General features: G+C 40.9%; 1 protein-coding gene across 1 annotated transcript; it reads left to right on the top strand.

Moving 5' to 3' along the window:
* Positions 1-1,408: 1,408 nt before the first annotated feature.
* LOC124255442 (cell death abnormality protein 1-like) lies at positions 1,409-3,584 on the top strand. The gene is made up of 3 exons (XM_046689362.1): positions 1,409-2,598; positions 2,814-2,898; positions 3,508-3,584. Exons 1-3 carry the CDS (start codon positions 1,503-1,505, stop codon positions 3,533-3,535), a joined length of 1,209 nt encoding a protein of 402 aa, XP_046545318.1. The 5' UTR covers positions 1,409-1,502; the 3' UTR covers positions 3,536-3,584.
* Positions 3,585-11,517: the final 7,933 nt, after the last annotated feature.

Below are 11,517 nucleotides of genomic sequence, written 5' to 3'. Positions count from 1 at the left end.
AGGCATAATGATCATATGTGTTGTAACTGTCGTACAGAGGAGTTGTGGTAAGTGCAAAAAAATATTTTGTGAGCATAAAAGAGAATAATGATTGCTCATTTTATCTCCAATATGTGTTAAATATTAAGGGGCGGTGGGGTAGCCTAGTGGTTAAAGCGTTGGCTCGTCACGCCGAAGACCCGGGTTCGAATCCCCAGATGGGTACAATGTGTGAAGCCCATTTCTGGTGTCCCCCGCCGTGATGTTGCTGGAATATTGCTAAAAGCGGCATAAAACCAAACTCAGTTAGTTAAATATAGTGGTGGCGCGTGGTCCTGGGCTTCAAGCTCAGGTCACAAATCGGTGAAGTTAAGCAGCGTCGAGCTCGGAGAGTCCTTGGATGGGTGACCGTGTTTGGCAGCTTGACTCCTGAGAGTTTCTAGGACTTGAGTCCTGCCCCACAACGAAGCACATGTGACACATGTGGTCTCACCTTAGGCAAGTGAGTTTGTTCAAAATTGTCTCTGTTCACCCAGCAGGAAAATGGGTACCCGGTGGAAAAAAAGTCATATGACTATAACCTTCTAGCGCCTAACAGGCAGCTTGGGTTATCCGGGGTAATAATGGCCTTGATTGTTAGCGCTATGAGCATACCTAGTGTGGAGTTTGGCGCTATATAAATGGACACATTATTATTATTATTATTATTATTAAATATTAGGAGTTATGTAGCAGAAAAATCTTAATTGCCTATCACACACATTATTTAATGTAGGTATGGTGTGTTTCTGAGAGAGAGAGAGAGGCAGAGAGAGAGAGAGACAGAGAGAGAGAGAGACAGAGAGAGAGATGGGATAGACTGCAAATCACATATACAGTGTAGATGTATTTGCAGCTTTGCAGAATGGGACGATGACAGGTGTAAAGTATGGTTACGTCAGAACATGTACGTACCATGCCTATCTGACAGTCATATATAACCTGCATAAATATAACCGTCTGTCTATGTTTCGTAATAACATACTTGTAGTGCTTGCTATTATTAGTTTATAATGAAGGTTTGGCTTATGTAAAGTCTCAGCGTGCTCGCGTCTGAGGTAATGTGAATCGGTGAACAAGCGCGTCCGTGCATGAGTCGCTTTAGATTCCTTATTTCTGTTTTCACTGCTATCATTGGTACATGGGCAATAACAGAATACTTGAGCATATAATCTGTGGAAATTATTCAACGCTTTCATATGTGGATATATGCGTGTGTGCGATCTTTTATGTGTGTGAGTTCGTGAGTGCGTGCGTGCGTTCGTGCATGCGTCAGTGCGTGTTATGCTCTACAGAAGACCAAATGTTATGTGCGTGCGTATGTTTTGGTCCAGATCGGAATATGTATGTGTTATCCATATTTTGTCTCTATGTTATTCACAGCCCAGCCTTCATGCCGTGGAGGCACCTACCTCTCTGATGACGGTACATGTGTGCCTTGTTCAAAACCACCAAAGACACAAACAAAGAACTCCATATATAGCATGTACTGTGAGGGTGTTTGTGGTAAGGGGAAAAGAGGGCTTTACTGTGGACAAGATTGTAGTGATGGATGCAACAATTCATTCTGTAACAGATGGACCGGTGAATGTATCAATGGTTGTAAGTCTAATCGTTACGGTACGAAGTGTGACATACCTTGTGAGCACTGTGCCTCCTGTGTGGATGTGGAAGGGCAAGACTGTGTTTGTAATAATGGTTATTACGGTGGGCAATGCAAGCAAAAGTGTCCAGTCAGCTGCAAAAATAACACATGTAATTCTGAAGGCATGTGTCATTTGGGCTGTGCGGCTGGTTGGGTAGGAGACAAATGCGACCAACAGTGTCTGAACTGCGTGGACGATTCTGACTCAAAGTGTTTTATCGGATGGTACGGACAAACATGCAGCCTGAGCTGTCGAGGTCGATGTTCAAAAGGACTTTGCAGCGTAAATGGATCGTGTGCTGCTGGGTGTCTCGAGGGCTTGTTCGGAGACACCTGTGAAGAGACGTGTCCTGACACGTGTGAGTCCCGTTCCTGCAAAGCTGATGGCACCTGTAAGTCTTGTCCTGATGGGTATCGAGGTAGCAGATGCGATCAGACATGTGACTTAAAATGCAGAACGTGTCAGCAAGTCGGAAATGACTGCAAGTCCTGTACATCTGGATATTTTGGTAACTCATGCCAGTTTCAATGCAAGAACTGCAGGAAAGGACTCTGTCACAAAACAAATGGTACATGTTCGCGTGGATGCAAGAATGGAATGCACGGGCCATATTGTGACAAAAAGTGCAACAGGAATTGTAGAAGACTGTCGGCTGATACCTGTTTGATGGACTCGGGATGGTGTAACCACGGCTGTCGAAGAGGCTGGTTTTGGATACAATGTGACCGAAAATGCGCCAACGGTTGCAGATTCCCATGTGACAGAGAGACGGGAGAATGCAGTGTTGGATGCAAACCATCTCTCTATGGCTCCTTCTGTAACAGCAGCTGCAGCGACCACTGCCTCAACTCGGACTGTATGCTGACCATTGATGGGTTCACTGTAGTATGTGTTGACGGATGCAGGAACGGGTGGTCAGGTCCCTATTGCCAACGTAAGTTAACGTGACAATACTTTTACGTAACATTTATAAATCAGGGTGCCGTTGTACAAAACAACCTTAGCGCTAAGTCGGTCGTAAGACTATGTTAAGGTATGGGAGTTACGATTCCTTAGCGCTAAGATCGCTTTGTACAACGGTACCCTGTCCAACATTACAAGAAGAAACTCATGCATATACGTATGAAGTGCGCATGTTTTCTGTTTCAGGAGCAAACACGAGCCCCTGGATTGTGATTGCGTTTACAGTTGTTCCTGTCGGAATCATATGTTGTCTAACTGGCGTTGTCATCAGGTATTATTCTGCGTTATACATTAACATGCAGGACAATAAAATCCCATGAAACTGGGCTTGGGGCAGGGCGAGCTGTCTGCTGCGCCAGTAAAGTTATCTAGTTAGCTTGGAAACGACTGATCGTGTGATATCTTTTATTACAGATAACAGAGTTGGATTGTACTTTCTGTGCAGACTCTTTCAGTGAGGTCCCAGAGTACCCAGAAGTGATTGGGTACATCGTAAGGATATAAAAGCCATTTTAAAGCGCTATAATACATAGGTGCAACAGTTGTATGCCTCTTGAGAATCTGATATGGTAAATACGATGTCTGGATGTGAAGATATATCCACAATCAAATTAGATTGCGCTCATACAGCACATGTACTGATATCGATACACACACACACACACACACACACACATACATACATACATACATACAGTACACATACATACATACATACATCTCATACAATACATACACTACATACATCGACAAGACACTACATACTACGGTTTACATAATATTAGTTGCCATACATACATACATACATCCCCATACATACATACACTGTCATACATACATACTGATGCAGTGACTTGCCTCATATTGTATCTCTGTCCAGGAAGCTGCTGCTAAGATGGTCCTGGTGAGACCATTTTAGACAGCGGAGACAGTACTTGTCCCATGCCAGGGTGGTGGCACAGGGTGATTCCGCCAGCACCACACCACCACGGATTTTGCCGCGCCATGAACGTCATGCCATAACTACACATGCAGACATTTGAGGTCTCAGGGTCAACGACTTCACGATCCAAAGCAACAAACGACTATCAGCAAGTGACCACTAACATGGCGATAATGCGCATAATGAGGCCATATATGAGCAGATCCAGTAGGAGGACACGTGCCATTATAGCATTGTTTCCCACTGTACATTCCCAACACTGAACATTCCCCAACATTGTACATTTCTAGACAGTATATTCTAAAAAACTGAACATTCCCTGACTGTATATTCCCAACACTGTACATTCTCTAGACTGCATATTCTAACACTGAACATCTCCTTGAACTGTATATTCCCAACACTGTACATTTCTAGACTGCATATTCCAACATTGAACATTCCCCTATATTGTATATTCCCAACACTGAACATCCTCCGACACTGTATATTCCCAAACACTTTATACTCTAGACAGTATATTCTAACACTGTACCTTCCTAACACTGAACATTCCCTAGGACTGTATATTCCCAAACACTGTACATTCTAGACTGCATATTCCCAACACTGAACATTCCCCAACACTGAACATCATCTCTAGGACTGTATATCATTCCCAACACTGTACATTCCCTAGACTGCATATTCCCCAACACTGTACATTCTAGACTGCATATTCCTAACACTGAATACTGCCTACCACCAAAATTCCTCCTAACACTGTAGATTCCCCTAGACTGAATATTTCCTGCAACATTGAACATCTCCTAGATTGTATATCTCCCCCAACACTGAACATTCCTGAACTGTATATTCCTCCCAAACACAATACATTCTCTAGATCAGTATATTCCCCAACATTGAACATTCCCTGAACTGTATATCTCTAAACACTGTGTACAATTTCTTAGACTGCATATTCCCAACATCATTGAACATTCCCCTGAACTGGGGTATCCCCAAAACACTGTACATTCTCTAGACTGCATATTCCCCAAATACTGAACATCTCTTGAACTGTATATTCCCCTTAGGACCGTATATTCCCCAACACCTGTAAGACATTTCCTAGACTGCATATTCCCCCAACATTGAACATTCCCCTGAACTGTATATCCCCAAACACTGTACATTCTTAGGACTGCATATTCCCAACATTGAACATTCCCCTCAAGTGTATGTTCCCACACTGTACATTCTTAACACTGTACATTTCCCAAGACTGTATATTCCCAAACAATGTATATCTCCCTAACACTGTACATTCCCTAGACTGAATATTCCCCAACATTGAACATTCCCCTAGATTGTATATTCCCCTAACACTCACATCTCTGAACTGTATATTCTCCTAAACACTGTACATTTCCCTAGACTGTATTATTCCCCTAACATCGAACATCTCCCTGAACTGTATATCCCAAAACACTGTGTTCATTTCCCTAGGACTGTATATTCCCAACATTGAACATTCCCCTAGATTGTATATTCCTCCCCAACACTGGACATTCTCAGACACTACATATTTCTAAACACTGAATATTTTCTCTAGGACTGATTAGAGCCCAACATTGAACATTCCCCTGAACCGTACATCCCCAAACACCGTACACTTCCCTAGACCGCATATTCCCCAAATACTGAACATTCCCCCAGATTGTATATCATTCCCAACACTGGAATATCCTCCTCCGACACCGTATATTCCCAAACACTGTACATTTCTAGACAGTATAATATTCCCAACACCGTACTCTTCCCAACACCGAACATTCCCTAGACCGCATAATATTCCCCAACACCGTACATTCCCCATACCGCATAATTCCCCCAACACTGAACATTCCCCAACACCGTACCTCTCCCCAACACTGTAGGATTCCCTAGACTGCATATTCCCTAACATTGAACATTCCCCTAGATTGTACATTCCCCAACACTGGACATTCTCCGACACTGTATATTCCCAAACACTGTACATTTCCCTAGATAGTATATTCTTAACATTGAACATTCCGCTAGGACTGTATATTCCCTAACACTGAACATTCCTTGTAATTGTATATATTCCCAACACTGTACATTTCCTCTAGACAGTATAGTTCCTAACACTGAACATTGCCCAACACACTGTACCTCCCCTAACACTGTAGATTCCCTAGACTGCATATTCCCTTAACATTGAACATCTCCTCTATATTGTAGTTTCCCCTAACACTGAATATCTCCCCTCTAGGATCAGAAGCATTTCCCCTTTAGACAGTATATTCCCTAACACTGAATATTCCCTGAACACTGAAAAATTCCAATAACACTGAACATTCCAAACACATACATATCCCTGTATAGTGACATATACCCAAAACACTGAACATTCCCCAACACAGAACATTCCCTAACACTGTGCATTCCCCCTAACACATTGTGCACTTCACTAAATTGTATATTCCCCAACACTGAACATTCCTGTAGACAGTATATTCCCCAACACTGTACATTTCCCCTAGACAGTATATTCCCAACACTGTACATTCTCTCTAGACTGCATATTCTCAACACTGAACATTCCCCTAGACTGCATATACCCCAACACTGAACATTCCCAACACTGTACCTTCCTAAACACTGTAGATTCCCTTAGACTGAATATTTCCCAACATTGGAAACATCTCCTAGATTGTATATTCCCTAACACTGAACATTCTCCTGACACTGTATATTCCTCAAACACTGTACATTTCCCCTAGACAGTATATTCCCCTAACACTGTACCCCTTTCCCCTAACACTGAACATTCCCTTAGACTGTATATTCCCTTAACACAGAACATTCCCAGGACTGTATATTCCCAAACACTGTATACATTTCCCTAGACAGTATAGTTCCCTAACACTGAACATTGCCCAACACTGTACCTTCCCAACACTGTAGATTCCCTAGACTGCATATTCCCCCTAACATTGTACATTCCCCTATATTGTAGTTTCCTCAACACTGAACATTCCCCTAGACTGTACATTCCCTAGACACTGTATATATTCCTAACACTGAATATTCCCTAACACTGAAAATTCCAACAACACTGAACATTCCAAAACAATGTACATTTCCGTGACAGTATATACCCAAACACTGAACATTCCCTCTAACACAGAACATTCCCCAACACTGTACATTCCCCAACATTGTGTAATCTCACTAAATTGTACATTCCCCAACACTGCACATTCCCCTAGACTGGATATTCCCCAACACTGTACATTCCCCTAGGCTGTATATTCCCCAACACTGTACATTCCCCCAGACTGTACATTTCCCAACACTGTACATTCCCCCAGACTGTATATTCCCCAACACTGAACATTTGCAAAACTGTACATTCCCCTAGACTGTACATTTCCCAACACTGTACATTCTCCAATACTGTACATTCCCCCAGACTGTATATTCCCCAACACAGAACATTCCCCACGACTGTACATTCCCCAACACTGCACATTCCCCCAGACTGTATATTCCCCAACACTGTACATTCCCTAAAACTGTACATTCCTCAACACTGCACATTCCCCTAGACTCTATATTCCCCAAAACTGAACATGTACAATACTGTAGACTGTACATTTCCCAACACTCTACATTCTCCCAGACTGTACATTCCCCCAGACTGTACATTCCCCAACACTGTACATTCCCCCAGACTGTATATTCCCCAACACTGCACATTCCCCACGACTGTACATTCCCCAACACTGCACATTCCCCTAGACTGTATATTCCCCAACACTGTACAATCCCTAAAACTGTACATTCCCCAACACTGCACATTCCCCTAGACTCTATATTCCCCAACACTGTACATTCCCAACACTGAACATTCCCAAAACTGTACCTTCCCCAACACTGTATATTCCCGTACAGTGCACATTCATCTACACTTAAATCCACCATCACTGTACATTCCGGTATACTGTACATTCCCTCACACTGTACAGTCCCAACACTGAACATTTCCCAACACTGTACATTACCCAACACTTTATATTTCCCTACTTTGTGCATTCCCCTTCACTTTACATTCGCCTACACTGTACATTCCCAACACTGAACATTCCCCAACACTGTACATTCCCCAACACTTTATATTTCCCTACTTTGTGCATTTCCCAACACTATGCATTCGCCTACACTTTACATTTCCCTACTTTTGGCATTCCCCTACACTTTACATTCCCCTACTTTGTGCATTCCCCTACACTTTACATTCCCCAACATTGTGCATTCCCACACACTGCGCATTCCCCTACACTGTATATTCCCGAACACTATACATTCCCCTACATTGAATATCTTTCCCCTGCCACTGCACTGTGCATTATGCAATCATCATCTGCCTTACACTCTTCATGTTTTCTACCCCACCATCTGCATTGCACTCTCCATTTGGTTAAAAATACCCATGTACATTATACTGTACATCTGTTCCAGACACGCCATGTACTACGCTTCTTCACATACTAGTATGTACCACATTCTTCCTGCTGTACACACTCTTCATGTTGCTAGGGGCGGTAGGGTAGCCTAGTGGTTATAGCGTCCGCTCGTCACACCGAAGACCAGGGTTCGATTCCCCACAAGGGTACAATATGTGAAACCCATTTCTAGTGTCCCCTGCCGTGATATTGCTGGAATATTGCTAAAAGCCATACTTCATACTTATATGCTGAACACTCTCCATGTACTATACAATCTCAATTTGCTGTTTGAGTCCCCATTGTATAGGTATGTTTAGAACTGTAAGAATATATCCACTCAATGAGTGCTTGAACAATAAATAATAATTGTAACTAAATACAGTATTGTTTTCCACAACCGCAAGTGTGTCGTAAGATTTGTATCGGATGTTGACACGAATTATTGCCAGTCCTGCTTGTGTACATCGCACTGGCACTGAAACGTTCAAGTCATACCTAGTGTATATAATATAACTGTATTTAGTAGAAAGGCCACAGGCCCATGTACAATGCATAATACAATGCAAAAGGAATGATGTGCACAATAAGTAGAACATATTTTTATATATTCACAATAATAATGCGCTACGTCGCATAAAAGCTTCCTTAATATATTTTGCATACATATATGAATAAGTGTTGTTTTCATTTGGAAGTTCTATCTTTACAGTCAAAATTTAACATATATCTTGCTCTTAAATCATTATATTGTGGGCAAATAAACATAAAATTAACCTCATCTTCTAAAATGTTCTTACAAAATGGACAAAATCTTAATTCTCTTGGGATAATATTTCTTCTACCTGTATTCTTCATAATACTTATATCTTCTTAAATCTTTGTTATATAAAGTTGACCTAAGTGTAAGAGTCAGATCAACACCTATTACATAAGTACTAAAACATCTACATTTCAACGAGGAATAAATTCCCGAAACTAATTCCTTTTCGTAATGCCTGACAAAAACAATCGGCCGGTAATGTGTCATTGTCCCGCGACAGGACTGATCATTACTCACTCAATTGTACGTTGGCTTGTCTGACTAAGGTTTTATTATTTATGAGCCTCTCATGTCGCCTTACTCACACGAACAGGGAAAACGAAATGTTACGCTGACCCATGTCATGTGATACGCATAGAAGCAGATCATGCATGTAGATTTAGTTTGAATGTATAACGCGGAAGTTATATCAGTCTCACACCCCTGGGAATGTCGGTGTGTGTGTCGGTGTGTCAGTGTGTGTGTATGTCTGGCTGGCTGTATACTCTTAATTCGTTACAGAGTTAACTTGTCAAATCTGACAGAGACGTCCATAATAGTCCTTTCCCTTGCAACGTTTGGTACCTTCATAGAAGTCATATTTCTCTTCTACTCACCTCTACTACACTGTGAATGTATACACCTCCATAATAAACGTAGACCTCCATCACAGAGCTTTGAGAGTACAAACAAATACATAACAACAAAACTGTTCCATAGACTTTGCAATGTAATAGTTTAATGGTTAAAGTGTTCGCCCTTCACGCTATATATGGATTTGATGTAAAACCAATACAAAGTTTACTCTGAAACATATTCTTAGTGTTTACCGTCATGATGTTGTCAGTCTTGGCCTTAAGGTGGTGTACATTCCAACGGTATGCACATGCAGGCAAACAGCTGCGCATAAAAAAGTAGTCGTTGGGAATCCTTATTTCGTCGGTTGCCTTACGAACCTATTGCCATCCATTGCGTAAAGCAATGTAGTGGAGATCAATATGCAACAAATAATATAGACATTAATTCCATGAAAGCTTTATTCTAATATACAGTTATTAAAGCAAGCAAACACACAATGTATAAAATCCTTACCAAAATGGAATTGAGTCTGAAGAACAATACAGGCCGTTATACCGTCTAACATTTGTAACAGACATCGAAAACCCTACAGCAAAATACTTCAAGATGATGTAGCCAGTATCATACGATACATATAAAGCTAATAGTATTTTAAGATTATATGCCAATATTTCGCAAGTCTCCATGAAGTATATTATAACTTTGCAGGGACACACACAGAACACATCAGACAGCACATGGAATCTAAATAAATCTATCTATGATCTTTAGGTTGGTTAACTAACAGTATTGGTTTGTGTTGCCATTACCTACGGTAACCAAAATGTAACCTGGCATAATGGAACGATTACTGAATCTCATGTCAAAAACATACATAAAAAAATGTTAGAAGTATAAATGGTTAAAAAGTCGGCAAATACTGTAAAGTTAATGCAATAAAGAGCACCTCTTGACGGATTGATGATATACCAAAGTGGCATATGCAGGTACCAGATGGTATTGGCATAGATGGGTACCAGGCAGGATTGACATAGCTGGATACCAGAGAGGACTGGTGGTCTGTGGAATACCAAGATGGAAGCCGTAATCCACGAAAACTCATCACCCGATGGCATATCCCTCTTGACAAAAAAATAACCTCTGTGGTTTTTGATTTAGGGTTGTTGTTTGTCAGTACAATACAATATGGCAGAATGATATGGAGCCCATACTGGAAAAAACTGAAGTGTAATATTAGCATTCGTAGTTTAGTTCGAAAAGTTTAGTTTAATAAATAACCCGATATAACGCAGAAAATACTATTTAAAGTGTATGAAAAGTTTAGTTTCATATAATTATCCGATATCATACAGAAAATATGTTTTTTAAGTTTAGGAATAGTTTAGTTTCATATAATTATCAAATATAATGCAGAAAATATCATTTAAAGTATACAGTAAATAGTCCTGTGTACACGTATGCAAAATATCAATGTTAAAGTAGAAAAACCAACGGATGTGATTTACTTGAGTGAATTGCTGGTCATGCAAATAGTGTGGTTATGATTATTAGCTGTTATTTCCAACCCGTCCTTTATCCACAAAATATCCTACCATTTGATTTCAGTATTGAAAATAAGGCACCGATAGCAATCAGAGATGCTTAAATACACGATTTGAATATTCGTGTTCAGAAGTTGTGCGTTATATTACACGTGTAATGTACATACAGTTTCAACATTTGTTGACGTCACTACGTATTATTATCCATTCACAAAGCTACAAAACAAGGTTGTCAGACAATACATACTTCATGTGTTATGCTATCGGTAGGTGTCATCAGTGATCCATTCATAGTATGACTTTGATTTTGCGGTGGTCGAAATATGAATGAGTGAGTGATTTCAGTTTTACGCCGCTTTTAGAAATATTCCAGCAATGTCACGGTGGGAACACCAGAAATGGGCTACACCCATTGTACCCATGTGGGGAATCGAACCCCGGTCTTCGGTGTGACGAGCGAACGCTTTAACCACCAGGTTATAGCTACCCCGCCGCTCCGAAATATGAGTGT

This window comes from Haliotis rubra, unplaced genomic scaffold (genome assembly GCF_003918875.1).
Source record: "Haliotis rubra isolate DU_JTF1 unplaced genomic scaffold, ASM391887v1 Scf1154, whole genome shotgun sequence".
In the NCBI taxonomy this organism is placed as follows: Eukaryota; Metazoa; Mollusca; class Gastropoda; order Lepetellida; family Haliotidae; genus Haliotis; species Haliotis rubra.
The sequence above is the reverse complement of the archived record's forward strand: the minus strand, read 5'-3'. Positions and strand labels throughout refer to the sequence as shown.

Bases quoted from the DNA above. Each gene is read 5' to 3' on its own strand.
- LOC124255442 (XM_046689362.1), top strand. From the start codon at position 1,503: ATGTACTGTGAGGGTGTTTGTGGTAAGGGGAAAAGAGGGCTTTACTGT. The intron at 2,599-2,813 runs GTAAGTTAACGT...TTTCTGTTTCAG, and splicing joins GTCAGGTCCCTATTGCCAAC to GAGCAAACACGAGCCCCTGG. The intron at 2,899-3,507 runs GTATTATTCTGC...ATCTCTGTCCAG, and splicing joins CTAACTGGCGTTGTCATCAG to GAAGCTGCTGCTAAGATGGT.